The sequence below is a fragment of the Melanerpes formicivorus genome, unplaced genomic scaffold (assembly GCF_026170545.1).
Source record: "Melanerpes formicivorus ecotype bairdi unplaced genomic scaffold, bMelFor1.0.p_v2 SCAF_10, whole genome shotgun sequence".
Lineage (NCBI taxonomy): Eukaryota > Metazoa > Chordata > Aves > Piciformes > Picidae > Melanerpes > Melanerpes formicivorus.
Genome location: NW_027142362.1, coordinates 21,088,246 through 21,104,322, shown reverse-complemented (window position 1 = coordinate 21,104,322; position 16,077 = coordinate 21,088,246). Strand labels below are relative to the sequence as shown.

General features: G+C 62.4%; 1 protein-coding gene across 4 annotated transcripts in view; it reads right to left on the bottom strand.

Moving 5' to 3' along the window:
• Positions 1 to 16,077, bottom strand: part of ZNF609 (zinc finger protein 609) — a 59,671-nt gene that overhangs the window by 31,439 nt on the left and 12,155 nt on the right. For 2 of the 4 annotated variants that reach the window (XM_068144191.1, XM_068144188.1), the window contains exon 2: positions 9,001 to 9,864. In XM_068144191.1, the coding sequence (XP_068000292.1) occupies positions 9,001 to 9,747 (747 nt within the window). In that variant the 5' untranslated portion in view covers positions 9,748 to 9,864. Of the gene's footprint in view, positions 1 to 9,000; positions 9,865 to 12,450; positions 12,506 to 16,077 lie in introns of those variants that run through there. The other 2 variants (XM_068144190.1, XM_068144189.1) reach the window with 2 other exon arrangements.

Below are 16,077 nucleotides of genomic sequence, written 5' to 3'. Positions count from 1 at the left end.
CTCCCAGCTGAGCCCTGTCAGCAGCTCTGGAGGTGGCTGACTGCAGCATGCCTGCAGAGCAGAAGCCACAGCAAGAGGAGCAGGCAGAGCCCGCAGCTGCCTGCCCACCCCCAGCGCTCCGCCCCGGCCCCAGCCCTGCGGAACCAGGCCGGCCGACGGCTCCCGCCCGGGGGCTCGGCACCAGCCCCCACCCCGGGGGCTGGGCTCCCCCACACCCCCCTGAACAGCCCTGGAGAAAGCCAAGTGCAGGGTTAAGGCAGCTCCAAAGGGACGGAAGGAGCAAGCTTTGGAGGGGCTGGAGACCACCAAGGGCCAAAGCTCTAAGGCCAAGCCAGGGAAGCCCCTGCCGGGCACCGCCTGGCACAGCCAGGCCAGCATCACCACCCCACCTTGGGAGCATGGGGCTGAGAGCAGCCTCACCCTGCCCACCTCCCACTCCGGGACTTGGCTTCCCAAGCCACCATCTCAGAGCCCTCTTCATCCTTTCCTTCATGGGCAACTTGGGTCAGAGCAGCTCAGGTTCTGCCTACACCTTGCACCCAACCTCTGGACACTTGGGGTGGCAAAAGCTGGTTTCATAGACTCACAGAATGGTTGAGTTGGATGGGACCTTGGGTTGGAAGGGACACCCCTGCCCTGGCCAGAGACACCCCTGCCCTGGGCAGGGACACCTCCCACCAGCACAGGCTGCTCAGGGCCTCATCCAGCCTGGCCCTCAGCACCTCCAGGCAGGAGGCAGCCACAGCCTCCCTGGGCAACCTGTGCCAGTCTCTCCCCACCCTCACTGACAACAATTTCTTCCTCCTCTCCACCCTCAGTCTCCCCTCTGCCAGGTTAATTGATGGACTGAGAGGGTTTTGGAAGCACAGGAGGCACTCAGCCTGCAGAGGACTCAAGCCCTGGGCTCCCCACTCCTAGGGAGCTCCCCGAGGAGCTCGGTGGCCAGAGCACGCCTGGAAGGTGTTGTATGGGAGCAAGACACAAAGAGCTGCTTGGGGCAGGATGAGAGCAAGTCCTGAGCATGGGGAGCAAAGCTGGAAGCTCTGAGCAGCATCAGCCAGCTGTGCTGCCCTGCTGGTGCCACCAGCAGCCAGGGAAGGAGAGGAGGACAAGCAGGAAGGGGGCGGTGGCTGGGACAGGGCAGCAGAGACGGAGTCCTCTCCACCCTCCAGCAGGGCAAGGCAAAGCAGCAGCACAGGGCTGGCAGTCACAGCTCCACACCTGGGGTGGGCTTCAGGCTCTGCAGGGAGCAGGTGTGTTCAGGTGTGAAAGCTGGGAGCAGACACAACCCCGAGCAGGCAGGAATGGCCCCAAGGGAGACTACAGCTGCCTCCTGCCGACCCTGGCAGAGGTGCTGCCTTCCAGGTGGACCTCACCTCCTCAAGCTGGAGCCACCCCAGCACCCCTCCACCCCAGCCCTCACTGCTCCATCCCCTACCAAACCTCACCCCTTCCACCTACACAGGCTACAGAAAGCCTGCAGGGGAAGGACTGGGGGGGGACAGCCAGCAGCTGGGGCTCATGCCACATCCTGCCCAGGCCAGCACAGCCACACTGCAGCTCTGCTGCCATGCATTCAGGGCAAGCTCTGCACACACAAAGCCACCCACCAAGGCCACACCACAAACCCTTTGGAGCAGGCAGGCTCCAGGGATGTGCTTTGGGGCACTCTTCCTTCCAGGGCAGCTCCCCCACTTCCTCCACCACCATCTGACCTCTCACAGCCACTGCCCCAGCACCACCTTTCACACCACACTGTCCTCCAGCACAGCCACAAAGGGCCTCTGCCACATGCCCCATCACTGAAAGCAGCAGCTTGGGAGGGAGCCTCCAAGGGCATCTTGTCCAAGCCCTGCAGGCAGCAGGGACAGCTCCAGCTGGAGGCTGCCCAGGGACACAGCCAGGCTGAGCTTGAATGGCTGCAGGGACAGAGCCTCAAGCACCTCCCTGGGCAGCCTGTGCCAGTGTCTCCCCTCCCTCACTCTGCACAACTCCCTCCTGGTGTCCAACCTAACTCTGCCCTGCTCCAGTTCCAAACCACTGCCCCTGGTCCTGTCCCCACAGCCCCTCCTGAGCAGTCCCTGCCCAGCCTGCCTGCAGCTCCCCTGCAGCTACTGAGATGCAGCTCTGAGCTCTGCCTGGAGCCTTCTCCTCTCTAGGCTGCACAGCCCCACTTCACTCAGCTAAACCCAACCAGCAAGTCTCTGCTGAGCTCTTCATTCCAGCCCAGAAGGTGCCAGCCCCACTGGATGCCCCCCAGCAGCAGGAGCCAGAGTGGGCACTCAGGTGAGTGCCTGCCAGCAGCAGTGCACCAGGATGGGCCCAGATGGAAGGCTGCTTCCAGCCCTGCTGGGTTATGAGCCTTCTCCTCTCCAGACTGCACAGCCCCAGCTCTCCCAGCCCATCCCATAGGTGCTCCTCTGCCGAGGGGGTCTTACAGCACCCCCTGCCCACTGGGCCAGCCAGAGCAGGAGGGATCTCTGCCACAGCCACCAAGTGGGATGAGAAACCACACCAGTAGCTTCCAGCCCTCCCCCACAGAGGGCCAGGACCGATCCCAGCCTCCTGGCTGCCCACAGCCGTGACCCAGGGCAGGCTTTGGAGCAGAGCTGAGCTCCAGCAGCTTCTGTTTGCCTCTGCCTCGTCTGCGGCGGCGCCGCATCTGGACTCTCGTCAGCGGGAGGGGAGAGCACCCCCCCGGCAGGGAGAGGCGGCTAAGGCGCCCCGCTCCCGCCCAGCCGCTCGCCATCAAAACAAAGCGCGGGCGGCACTCAAGAGCCGGGAGCCTCCTTTTGTTCGCTGCTGACAGCCCCGGGCCCGCCGGCTGCGGCGCCCGGTGCCCGGTGCGGGGTGCCCGGCGCGGGGTGCCCGGCGCGGGGGGAAGAGCGCCGCCGCTGCCGCCGGGGGGGGGGCCGCCGGGGAGCCGGGCGCCGCCGCTCTGCTCACGGCCATTTTGCTCCCTCCAGCAGCAGCCCGGCATCGCCATCCCCCCCGAGAGCCCTGAGCAGCTCCGGGCCGTCCCAGGGAGCCCGAGGCTCGTGTGCCCACCGCGGCGGGCGGCACCGTGCTGCCGGGGCACAGAGGGGGGCACCAGCCCGGGCTCGGCGCCCTCCCCGCTGCGAGAAACACCCAGCCCTGCTTTTAGCACAGTATCACCAAGGCTGGAAGAGACCTCGAGGATCATCGAGTCCAACCTGTCACCACAGACCTCATGGCTAGACCATGGCACCAAGTGCCACATCCAATCCCCTCCTGAACACCTCCAGGCATGGGGACTCCACCACCTCCCTGGGCAGCACATCCCAATGGCTAACAACTCTCTCTGGGAAGAACTTTCTCCTCACCTCCAGCCTAAACCTCCCCTGGCACAGCTTGAGACTGTGTCCTCTTGTTCTGGGGCTGGCTGCCTGGGAGAAGAGACCAACCCCCACCTGGCTACAACCTCCCTTCAGGGAGTTGTAGAGAGCAATGAGGTCTCCCCTGAGCCTCCTCTTCTCCAGGCTAAGCAACCCCAGCTCCCTCAGCCTCTCCTCACAGGGCTGTGCTCAAGGCCTCTCCCCAGCCTTGTTGCCCTTCTCTGGACACCTTCAAGTCTCTCAATGTCCTTCCTAAACTGAGGGGCCCAGAGCTGGACACAGGACTCAAGGTGTGGCCTAACCAGTGCTGAGCACAGGGCACAATGACTTCCCTGCTCCTGCTGGCCACACTCTTCCTGATGCAGGCCAGGATGCACTTGGCCTTCTTGGCCCCCTGGGCACACTGCTGGCTCCTGTTCAGGCAGCTGTCAATCAGCACCCCCAGCTCCCTCTCTGTTTGGCAGCTCTCAGCCACTCTGCCCCCAGCCTGTAGCTCTGCCTGGGGTTGCTGTGGCCACACACTGCCCCCCCACACCACCCCAAATATCTTTTGGAGCTCCAGGGGCAACGAGCTGCCAAGCCAACCGACCCCAGCCCCAGGCAGCCCCGTGCCAGGGGCTCAGCCCACACCAGAGACCTTCCAGGTCTCGGGCAGGGTTATTGCCCGTGGGTTTCATCAAGCGATGGGACAAGAGGAGACAGCCTCCAGGTGCCCCAGGGGGAGGTTTAAGTTGGACATATAGAGCAATTTCTTCCCTGTCAGGGTCGCCAAGGCCTGGCCTAGACTGCTCAGGGCAGTGGTGGGGTCCCCCAGCCCTGGATATGGCTCCCACACCTCTCCCTCCACCTCTGGCAATGGGCACTGGCAGCCCAGAAGGCCAAGGGCAGCTCAGCTCAGGAGAAGAGGAGGCTCAGGGGTGACCTCATTGCCCTCTACAACTACCTGAAGGGAGGTTGTAGCCAGGTGGGGGTTGGTCTCTTCTCCCAGGCACCCAGCACCAGAACAAGAGGACACAGTCTCAAGCTGTGCCAGGGGAAGTTTAAGCTGGAGGTGAGGAGAAAGTTCTTCCCAGAGAGAGTTGTTAGCCATTGGGATGTGCTGCCCAGGGAGGTGGTGGAGTCCCCATCCCTGGAGGTGTTCAAGAGGGGACTGGATGTGGCACTTGGTGCCATGGTCTAGCCATGAGGTCTGTGGTGACAGGTTGGACTTGATGATCGTTGAGGTCTCTTCCAACCTTGGTGATACTGTGAGCAAAGCTCTCTGCTGCAGCCAGCCAGGGCTGCAGACCCTACAGAGAGATTCCAAGAGCACAAAGCAGGAGGAGGGGCGCTGAGCCAGCTGGGCTGCCTCTGAAGCACCTCACAAGGGACAAACACTGGCTGCTGAAAGCTTCTTCGTGCAGCCAAGGAGAGGCAGCACAACCCCTGGCTGCAGGCTGGCTGCAGGCTGACTGCTCGGCACACACACAGGCACTGCGAGGTCATCCAGCCCGGGGGAGGAAGAGATGGGCTCTGCCTTCAGCCCCAGACAGAGCCCTGCCTGCCTGCCCAAAAGGGAAGCAGGAGCCAGACAGGGTTATGGGGAGGCCAGGCTGTGGCAGAGCAGAGCCTGGGCTGAGTCACACCGGGGCCGTTCCTCTTTCGCTCTGAGCAAGCTCCTCACTTCCCAGGGAGGCTCTGCCCCCAGGCCTGCAGGACCCCACCAAAGAGGGCACCTCAAGGCTCAGCCAGCTTCAACCCCCTGCCATGGGCAGGGACACCTCACACCACAGCAGGTTGCTCACAGCCACCTCCAGCCTGGCTGCAAACACCTCCAGGCAGGAGGCTTCCACCACCTCCCTGGGCAACCTGTGCCAGGCTCTCACCACCCTCATGGGCAACAACTTCTTCCTCACACCCAAGCTGAATTTCCCCACTTCTAGTGCTGCTCCATCTCCCCCAATCCTATTCCTCCCTGATACCCCAGAGCAGAGGGGCAGGATCCTCTCCCTCCACCTCTGGCAATGGGCACTGGCAGCCCAGAAGGCCAAGGGCAGCTCAGCTCAGCTGCCCTTGGCCTTCTAGGCTGCCAGTGCCCATTGCAGGCTCCCTGCCCCAAGCCTGATTCCTGCCCCCCTCAGAGGTCTCCCAGACCCCTATCCCTCCCTCACACCCTCCAAAGTCCCTCCCCAGCTTTCCTGCAGCCCCCTGCAGCTCCTGGAAGGCCACCAGAAGCTCTCCTGGGAGCCTTCTCCTCTCCAGCCTGCACAACCCCAACTCTCTCAGGCTGTCTCCAGAGCAGAGCAGCTCCAGCCCTCTGCTCCTCCTCGGGGCCCTGCTCTGGACACCTTCCAGCACCTCCTTTACCCACTGAGGCACACTTTGGAGGAGCTCTTCACTCTTCACTCGCCCTTTAGACCCCCCACACCATCTGGGGGCATCTCTGCAGCTTTCAGGAAGACAGGAAAAAGCCCAGCAGAACTCCACCTCATCCCCTCCACCCTGTCCCAGCCACCACACCATGCTCCTCCTCAAGATCTTCAGCTGCTTTCCCACTCATGACCACACAGGGACCTTTCTTCTCCTCGCCCACAGCTTCCCTGCCTCAGAGGAGGCCATGTGTCTGCCCCCAGGAGGCTGACAGAGCTCAGCTGCTCAGCAGAAGCACAGCCCTTTCCTGCAGGTCTAGATGCTAAACCCCCTCTTCAAAACAAGGCCCAAGCCTCCAGGTTGAGCCTTCATCCACCTGGACAAGTGCAAGGGCAGAACCATCCTCCCAAGCACCTGGACAGAGATGATCAAATACTCTGCTTGGAAAATTGGCTTCCAAGGTGACCTTGTTCCAGAGCTCCTGCAGGGTTGCTCAGAGCCCCAAACCACCTCACCTGGAACCTCTGCAGGGGTGGGACACCCACAGCATCTCTGACCCATTCCAGTGTCTCCCCATCCCCAAGATAAAACCTGTGCCCAGTTAACTCACCCTCTTCCAGTGTCATCTGCCTCAGCAGCCCTAGTGATGTACTGCAAGGCCACCAGAAGGTCTCCCTGGAGCCTTCACCTCTCCAGGCTGAGCCACCCCAGCTCTCCCAGCCTGGCCTCACAGCAGAGGGCTGCCAGCACTGCTGTGGCCTCCTCTGGCCCTGCTCCACCAGCTCCCTGGCTGTGCTGTGGGCTCCAGAGCTGCCCCAGCAGAATCCCCTCCCTGCCCCTGCTGCCCGGGGTGCTGAGCATCAGCCCATCACAGGGCTGGCCCTGGGCTGGCAGATCTTGGTGCTGGCTCATCTCCAGCTTTGCATCCCCAGGTCCTGAGGGCTGCTCTCCTGCCCTCCATCCCCCAAGGCCACATTTCCCCTGGGGGCTGCCCAACCCAAGAGCATGACCTCACTTTGGCGAGGCTCCCCGAGGTGCTCAGCTGCCCACTCCTCCAGCCTGTCAACTCCATGATGTTTGGTCCCTGTCTTGGTAATCCCCTCTTTGCCTCTCCCACCTGCAAAAGCTTTCTGCAGCTCCCCCAGTGCAACAATCAACATTCAATAGTCAAACCAAGCCACCCAGGGCAGCAGCTAAGGTCAGCCAGCCCCAGTGCTGAAAGAGGCCAGCAGCAGGTGGCTAGGAAGGAACACAACAGGCAGCACTTGGAGGTATTGCCCAAACCACTTCCCAAGCTCCAGCCCTACTCAGGCCTTTCCCAAGCCAAAAGACATTGCCCTGTACACCCCTGCCATGGGTTCCTCCTCCACACATCCACTCAGGTGCCCCAGAGCATCAGTGAACCTCCAGCACCCACAGCTTCCTGCAGCAGCACTCAGTCCATCGTGGCAGAGAGTAGGAGCGTCTCTCCCTGCTTTCCTTCCCTCTGCCTCTGCTGCCAGAAGGAATAAGGACACCACACATCCTCTCCTTCAATTTACAGCCTTCAGCCACCTGCCCCAGGAGTCTTCCTCTCAAGCTCAGGAAGTGCCAACCCACTTAGCAGCTCTCCTCCCACCCTTCCTGCTCAACCTGCTCTTTTGGCAGGTGGAAAAGCCCCAAACATCTCAACGTCAAGCTGGCCTCAGCACACTCCAGATGCACCCAGCCCTTCCTGGTGCCCAGTACCACCATCCCCAGGGCCAAGCAGAAGCCCTCCTAGGGCCAGCTGCAGCCATGGGGATGCACACCCCAACACCTCCCAGCTGCAGCCATGGGGATGCACACCCCAACAGCTGCAGCCATGGGGATGCACACCCCAACAGCTCACCAGCTGCTGCCATGGGGATGCACACCCCAACACCTCCCAGCTGCAGCCATGGGGATGCACACCCCAACAGCTCACCAGCTGCTGCCATGGGGATGCACACCCCAACAGCTCACCAGCTGCAGCCATGGGGATGCACACCCCAACAGCTGCAGCCATGGGGATGCACACCCCAACAGCTGCCAGATGCACACCCCAACAGCTCACCAGCTGCAGCCATGGGGATGCACACCCCAACAGTTCACCACCTGCACACCCCAACAGCTCACCAGCTGCTGCCATGGGGATGCACACCCCAACAGCTCACCAGCTGCTGCCATGGGGATGCACACCCCAACAGCCCAACAGGTGCTGATGGCAACAAGGCTGAGCAGCCCCAAGCACAGCCAGCCACACACACCGGTGTGATGCTCACCCTGGGCACAGAGCAGCCACAGCACACCTGCAGCTGCTGCGGGACAGCTTCTGCTCCAAGCACTCCAAGGCTTCCCCCAGCCAAGCCCCGAAGTGCCAGCAGCCACTGTGATTATGACTCAAGCTGAGCCACACCCACTCAGATGGACAGACAGACAGACTGCTGGCAGAGCTTTCAGCCCCCCTGGTGACCCGGAGGAGCAGCTTGGTGGGCTCCATATCGCTGCTGCACACTCGTGGAGGAGCAGTAGAGCAGCCACAGCAACCTGCTGGCCTGAGGCTGTCACCAGCAGTGGGCCAAAGCCCACGTACCAATGGCAGAGCAAGGAAGGAGGAGGTAGCTCCTGGGAGCCCTGCACCATGTGCTCAGCTGCACACCCACAGAGCTCTCGGTCACGAACGCATTGAGGTCTCCTTCTCTGCACATGATGCAACCAGAGAGAAAGAAAATTCCCGTGGGAGCCACAGGGAGCTTTGGCACTCAGGGTGAAGCCACTGGGGAGCAGAGCATGGCAGCCAACAGACAGCCCTGGGAGCTGGGGCAGGCACAGCACCGGAGCATCACCCTCGGTGCCAGCCCTGCCTCCTCCCACAGAGCACGGAGCTGGAAGGGCTTGGAGCTGCTGGGCACAGAAACCAACCTCCCGAGGGCATGGCAGGACGGTGCTGTGACACACAGCCACCGCGGGCAGCTTGCTGACACACAGCTGCCAGAAGCCAGGCACAGCCTGACCAGTGCCCTCCCAGCACAAGCTGTCTTCACGCCAGGAGCGGGAGGTGCCAGCCGCTCAGCGGTGCCAGTGCCCGGTGGTGCCTGTGCCGGGGTGACCTCCAGAGCAGAGAAGCAGAGTCACCTCCCCCCCGCCACGGTTTGAGGCCGCTGCCGTCGCACAAACGCATCCCAACAGACCCTGCTGTCTCCCTTCTCCCTTTCTTCCCCCGGACCAGAGGCAGGGCCGCTCCGTTCCCGAGGGCCTGAACTCAGACACGCCCCCAGCCCAGCACCGGCCTTACCTTCTCCGCCTTCACCTTCTTCAGCTGCCGGCACTCGCCGTCCCCATCCTCCAGCTCCGCCTTCACGCCCAGGGGGTTGAGCGCCGCTCCCGCGTCGATCGCTATACTCCCAAGCTGCTCGGCAGCAGCAGGCTCCGGGCCCTGGCCCCCGTCATACTGTCCCACCCTCACCGCCAGGGCCAGGGGCTGCAGCACGCCGGGCTCCTTCTCGGCCGCAGCCCCCGCGCCCTCGCTCCTCTCCTTCTTGCTCTTGGACGAGCCTCCCTCCTTCTCCTTCTTGGAGCCGGCCACGCTGCGCGACGCCTTGGCCGACTTCTCCGAGCCCTTCGGGGCGACGGCGGCCACCAAGCCGCCCGAGTTGGCGCCATCCCCAGAGCGTCCTTGAGCCTCCTTCTTGCTACCTCCTCCCTCGCCAGGGGTAAACAAGGAGGTCCCCGGGGTCGGCTTGCCACTGTCCTTGCCGCTCTTGCTCCTTTTCGACTTGGATTTGCCCTCCTTGCCCTGCGGGCCCGGCACCGGGCTGACGAACTTGATGTTATCCGGCAGGGTGGCCACGGCGTTGGGCGCCGGCAGCCCCACCTCCTTGGAGCCCGACATCTCCAGCTTCTGCTGATCCTTCTCCAAATCGGCGTCCAGGTCAATGATGAGGTTCCCTACTCCAATGTCCCATTCATCCCCGCTGTCGTACGTCTCCACCGGGTTCGCATCGATTCCTTTCCCTCCGGAAGCTCCGCTGCCCAAGGACATCTTAGAGTTAACGACCCCTCACGGTTCAAGGCTCTTCCCTGCCGCTCCGCGCCCTGGGGGTTACCTACGTCCTCGGGGGGCTTCCAGTGGGGATCTGCCCAGGTGACGGCATCGCTGCTGGAAGGAGCGAAAAGAGGAGAGGGTTAGGCGGGAGGAGCCCTGGGCAGGCAGCTCTGCCCTCGCCGGCAGCCAGGCACGCAGGCAGGAGAGGCTGTGGGCAGGCCGGGACCCCCCAGCCTCCCAAAGCCTCCATCAGGCAGCACGAGGCAGCGGCCTCCTGCCAGCCGCGCCCCGGGCCGGGGCTGCTCCTCCGTGAGCCAGCACAGCAGCCATCTGGCAGCGCTCCCTGCATCAATAGCAGCCCTGGCAGGTCGCAGCTCCGGGCTCCAACAAGACATTACTCACACGTGGCCCTGCTCACCCTGCCCCTCAGACAGGCCCAGCACAGCCCTGGGAGGGAAGGTCACTTCCTCTCCTGCCAATGCCACCCTGCAGCAGGGCTCCTCTCCATGTCAGCCTCACTGCAAGGGACAAGAGCCACTTGCCAGGGAAGTCGAGTGCCTGGGTGGGAAATAAATCCCAGACTCCAGAGTGCCTGTGACACTGGAGCCACGTCAGAGGCTGCCAAAGGCCACACGGCAGCGGCAAGTGCAGGGTTTCCATCCCACGCCCCAGCCCAGCTGTGGGACCATAAACCATCATCACCTCCAGCACAACCGGCCACAGCTGAGGACTGGGAAACCCAGGAACAGGCTCCTGACCTTAACTGGGAGGAGTGGGATCAGCCCTGCCTGCCCATGCCATGGCTGACCCCAGCTAGCCCAAAATTCCTCCTCCTGGCTTCCTAGCTCCTCATTTTCCCTGCCCTTAGATCTATAGACCCACAGAATGGTTAGTAGTGACCTCAAAGCTCAGCCAGCTCCAGCCCCCTGCCATGGGCAGGGACACCTCCCACCAGCCCAGGCTGCTCAAGGCCTCATCCAGCCTGGCCCTCAACACCTCCAGGGAGAGGACATCCACAGCCTCCTGAGGCAGCCTGTGGGCAGTCTCTCCCCACCCTCATTGGGAAGCACTTCCTCCCCACACCCAGACTGAAGAACTGCAAGTCTTCATCATATGATGCTGCTGCCCTGTCCCTGATGGGGAGAGGCAAACAAAAAAGGACAGCCACAGTGACCTGTGGAAGCGCCTGAGTAGCTTGCTGAGGTGAGCTGGTGGCAGCTACATGGAGGACAGATGATTAACACTTGAAACAGCTTCTGCCCAGCAGCCACCCACCCACCCAGCCCACTCTCCACACAGAACCAGAGAATGGGTTGAGTTGGAAGGGACCTCCAAAGCTCACCCAGTCCAAGTCCTGCAGCCAGCAGGGACATCCCCAACTAGATCAGGTTGCCCAGGGCCTCATCCAGCCTCACCTTGAATATCCCCAGGCATGGAGCCTCAACCCCCTCCCTGGGCAACCTGCTGCAGTGTTCCAGCAGCCTCCTGCTGCAGAACTTATTCCTCACATCCAATCTCAATCTGCTCTGCTCTCATTTCAAACCACTGCCCCTGGCCCTATCGCTACATCTCTGAAGGAATCCTTGACCACCCATTTGGAGGCAGCTCCCCTCCAGCAGCTCTGTCCTCTCCCCATCTCCACTGTGCTCTGGGCCTGCTGGCTCCTCGTACTATTTACAAGCAGCACTTCAAAACCAGGTGACTAAAAGAGAAATGGGAAGGGAAGAAGAAAAAAAGAACCACCCAACAACAACAACAAAAAAACCACCACCCAGCAACCCACACACAGAGAAATTTCTTCAAGCCCCAGCAGGCAGGAGCCTGGAAAGCAGCTCCATGGTGTGCTTCCAGAGATGCAAACACTGTAAAAATGCCAGGGATTCTTTCATCAGCCAGCCTGCCGCAGCCAGACCATTCTCCATCTGCTCCCCACAGCATCCCAGCCCCGCGCAGCTCCTAACGCCCTCCCATTACCGACCGCCTTAACCCGGCGCCGAGGGCCATTACCGAGCGCCTTAACCCGAGGCCGGGGGCCGGCAGCGGGCTGCAGCGCACGGCGCTGACCTCTCCTCCTCGCCGCGGCAGGGAAGTGCCGGAGCAGGAGAGCACTTTGTGCTCCGGCGCCGCTAACAGCTTTCCAAAGCCGCCCTGCCTCCGCCTCCTCCTCCTCCTCAGCCCCGAGCTGGGGCTCTCCGGCCTGGCTCCACTGCCCTGTCCCTCTCCGGAGCGCCGCGGCGGGCAGCCCCGGCGGGCACGGCACGGAGCCCGCGGCCGGCAGCGCCGCAGCCAGCTCCCTTTGTGCGGCGCATCCACGGCGGCTCCTTTGTCCGGGTGGGCAAAGCCGGCACGAAGGTGGAAGAACGAAATGTGCAGCTGCCAACAGGCCCTTCCCGGCCCCGAGCTGAGCCACAGCGCTCCAGCCACAAGCCCACGGGGCAGGGCCTGGGAACGAGGCACTGCTGCACCGAACCCCACGGGAGCGACCCGGATAGGACGAAGCTCAGACTCCAACCCCATGAGCTGCCCGCCCAAGGCTGGAGCGTGTGAAGGGACACTGGCAGCTCGGGTCAGAAGGACAGACAGGCAGGCAGACAGCTGTGGAGCTGGCCTGGCAGCCAGGGGAAGGCGCCAGGCAATCTGCAAGGGCTGTATTGCAGCAGTGCCAGCGGTGCCTGCTCTCAGCTGGCCCTGGGAACTCACCTGGCTGGTTCTGCAGCGTGCACAGGGACGTGCACACACAGGGACGTGAACCTCGTTTGTATCTATGGAATAAGGAGAGCAGATGAGCAGGACTTTGGTCTGAAACTATGCAAACAGCAGCGGCTCTTGCCAGTTCCTACCACAACAAAAGGAAGAAGGAGCCCAGGAGTCCGCTGGGTCCCTGCTGATTAGAGAGCCAGCAACAATCAAAGGCTTCCAAAACAAGAGGGAAAAAAAACCAACAACCAACGTTCACCCTCTAGAGGAGATGTCAAGGGAGCCAGGGCGCTGCTAAGGCGGAAGGAAGGGACCTGCAAACAGGGCAGACAAGAACGTGCTGGGTTTGCAAGAGCGGTGCCGGGGAGGGGTGGGGAACAGAGAGCTCAGGATGCACCACTGTGGGACTGGGGCGGTCCAGAGCTGAAGGCTGGGTCACCACTATGCAGTCTGGGGGTGGGCTACCCCTCGAATATCACCCACAGCTCCATCGCCCCCTCCCCGAGGCTCCCATTCCCCACTCCCGAGGGCCAGCTCCACCTCTGCAGCTGGAGCAGCGTCTTGGGTCCCTCTCCCAGGCCAGACCCCGAGGGGCAGCCACCCTGCCATGCAGATGCTGCTTTGGGCAGAGGGGAACCCTCGGCTCCCACAGCCCCCAGAGGTGCCTTTCCCAAGGCCTGTCTTGCCCGTGCTGGAGCAGCCCCAGGTGCTCTGCAGCCCCTGCCTGCTCCACAGCCACAAACCCCAGCGCCTCCGAAAGCAGGCGAGGAGACTGCTTCAGCTCTGAACGTGTCCTTCCCCTTACCTCCTGCCATCCTGGGATTGATCCCCGAGCAACATGAAAAGCATGTGCTCACTTGTTGGCCTGGAGACCTGCCAACAAAGCGTTTTAAGAGCAGTCCTGGAGCACAGATCCTACAAGGAGACAGCTTTCTGCTTGGGAATGCTGCACACACACAGCACCAGACATGAATAATTCAGCTCCATTAGGTGCCCGAGACCTCTCCAATCCGCATCCACGGGCTGGGAAGGAGCCAAGCCTATGAAGAGACAAACCTGAAAGTTCACTCCGGGAGCTGCAAGCACACCTAGAGAGAGACAGCTCTGCAAACAAGAGGAGCTCGCCTTCAAAAGGCAGCGCGGCGGCGGCGAGCCCCCAGCTCTTTGTGCTGCAACACGTGCGGGGTGCCGGCGGCCCGGCCCGCACCGCCCCCCGCCCCCACCGCGGCCCGAGGAACCCAGCGCGGGGAAGGACCTCGGCGCCCGAGGGTGGGGAGGCGCAGGGGAAAAGCGCTTCTCCTGGCAGCAGCCAGCCCCACACGTAGGGAGACGGTCTCACGGCCATGTGCTCCAGCCTGCAGCGCTCCACCATCAGCCTCTGGCAGCTTCCAAACACGACCGACTACAATTTTCACCCTGATTAACTTTCAGGAATGCCCGCAAGAAGGAGCGGCAGAGATGGGGGGGGGAAGGGGGCAAGCCTCCACGACCCGGCTGCGTTTCCCTCAGCGGGGCATGAGGAGGGCAGCAGAGGGGTCTGAGGAGATGGGGGTGACGCCGGAGAGGACACAGACCCCTGCGGTCTCTCCCAGGGAAGGCAAAGGCAGCCAGGGCAGAGCAGCTATGGATGCGCCGCCGGCCCCCGTGCTTCGCCAAGACCCCGAAGGGCTCCCCCCGAGCCGCCGGCCCCGCTCGCTCCGGGGCCCTTCCTCCCGCGGCTGGCAGCCCGCCGGCCGCTCTCCCCATGCGCTGCCTCCGCACAAGATCCCTTTTTGTTTCCTTTTACGACTACAGAGAGCCGGGGCTGGGGTGGAGGGCGGCTGGAAAACACTCCAGCCGTTCCCGAGCTGCCACGCTCGGCTCCTACCGCCACCGCCGCGTTTGTAATCCCCCAGCTGGGCTTGTTTGGGTTGGATTTTTTGTGTTGTTGTTCAGTAACTCCCATGCCTTTTCTGCAGCTTTCTTTCTAAGATGTTCCCCCTCTCTCCCCGCCCCCTCTCTCTGGAGATGGGGGAGAAGGAGAGGAAAAAAGAGAAAGGTTGAACGCGAGCCAGCTGGCACGCACAAGAGGAGAGGAGAGAGCCGCACAAAGGAGCTTCCTCACTCACTTGCTGCTCTCAGCTCAAGAAATCACGCAGGGGAGGAGGCTTTGCTCTCCCCCATACATCAGTCAAGCCACGGCAGACAAAGGAGATTTACCACGACACCCTCCAGAACTGCCACCCGAGGGGGGCAGGGTCCCCCCCGGGCCGCCGCAAGCCGCGGGGCTTGCGGGCGAGCTGCCGGCTCGGCTGTGCCATGGGGCTGCGACCGAGGAGCTGCTCTGGCAGCGCCTCCTCGCCGGGGGCTCCCGGGGCTGAGCGGGATGGCGCCAGCAAGCTGCCAGGAGGGAGATGGCCGAGCCCAATTTGAATAAAATGGAGCCACCCTTCTTTTTGTGAACATGGAGCTGCACCCGCGGGGACTACAGCTTCCAGCATGCACCGCAGCCCCGCCGCCGCCCCGCGCAACTTCGGCCGCCGCTCCCAAGTTTCCGCAGCCTGAGCCTTGACACTGGAAATGAACCTGACGCAGGCCAGCACTCCAGCCGTGAGTCATTCGCTGGCAGCCTGGAGAACAGCCTGAAGTGTTTCAGGGCAGGCATTACACAAGCAGGACAGCCGAGGTCACTGCGAGAGGCTGCAGGTGGAGGAAGATGCTCCTCAAATCCCAGGGGCACTTGTGGGAGCCTCGCTCCCAGAAGGACACCGAGGGGCTGGAGCAGCTCAAAAGAAGGGCAACGAAGCTGGGGAAGGGGCTGGAGAATAGGGCTGGGGAGGAGCAGCTGAGGGAGCTGGGGGGCGGGGGGGGGGGGGGGGGGGTGGAGCAGAGGAGGCTGAGGGAGACCTCATTGCTCTCTGCAGCTCCCTGAAAGGAGGCTGCAGGCAGCTGGGCTTGGGCTCTGATCTCAAGGAACAAGGACAGGATAAGAGGAAACAGCATCAAGTTGCACCAGGGGAAGGTTAGGTTGGACATGAGCAACGATTTCTTCCCTGAAAGGGTTGTCAAACCCTGGCTCAGGGTGGTGGGGGATCCCTGGAGGACTTCGGAAGCCCTGGAGAAAGGAGGGCCATGGTTCAGTGGCAATGTGGCAGTGCTGGACTAATGGTTGGACTTGGTGGTCTCAAAGGCCTCTTCCAACCAAACCAATCCCATGGTTCTAAGATGGGAGAGGTGAGCAAAAGCCTCTGTGCTGCAGGTGTGACCAGGCTATCATCCCTCCTGGAGAAAAGCTCAGGAGCTTTATCACCCCCAGCACCCACCTGCTATCAACAACACACTGCTCAAGCATCAGCTTCACATCCATCACCAGCCTAAGGATGCAGCTGCACCAAAACTCAACCTCATGACCTTCACACCCACCCCCAGCAAGCCCACAGCAAACCTGGAGCTGGGGGCAGGGGAGGGCAGAGCTCGGGCTGGCTGCACTTGAAGAGCAGCACCTCGGCGCTCGCTCCCTGCGGACACTGCTTCCATCACAGCCACTGAGGAGGAACTCAGACTAGGCCTGGAAAGGACCTCCAGAGCAGGGCAAGTCACACAGGAACACATCTAGGTGGGTCTTGAACGTCTCCAGAGAAGGAGACTCCA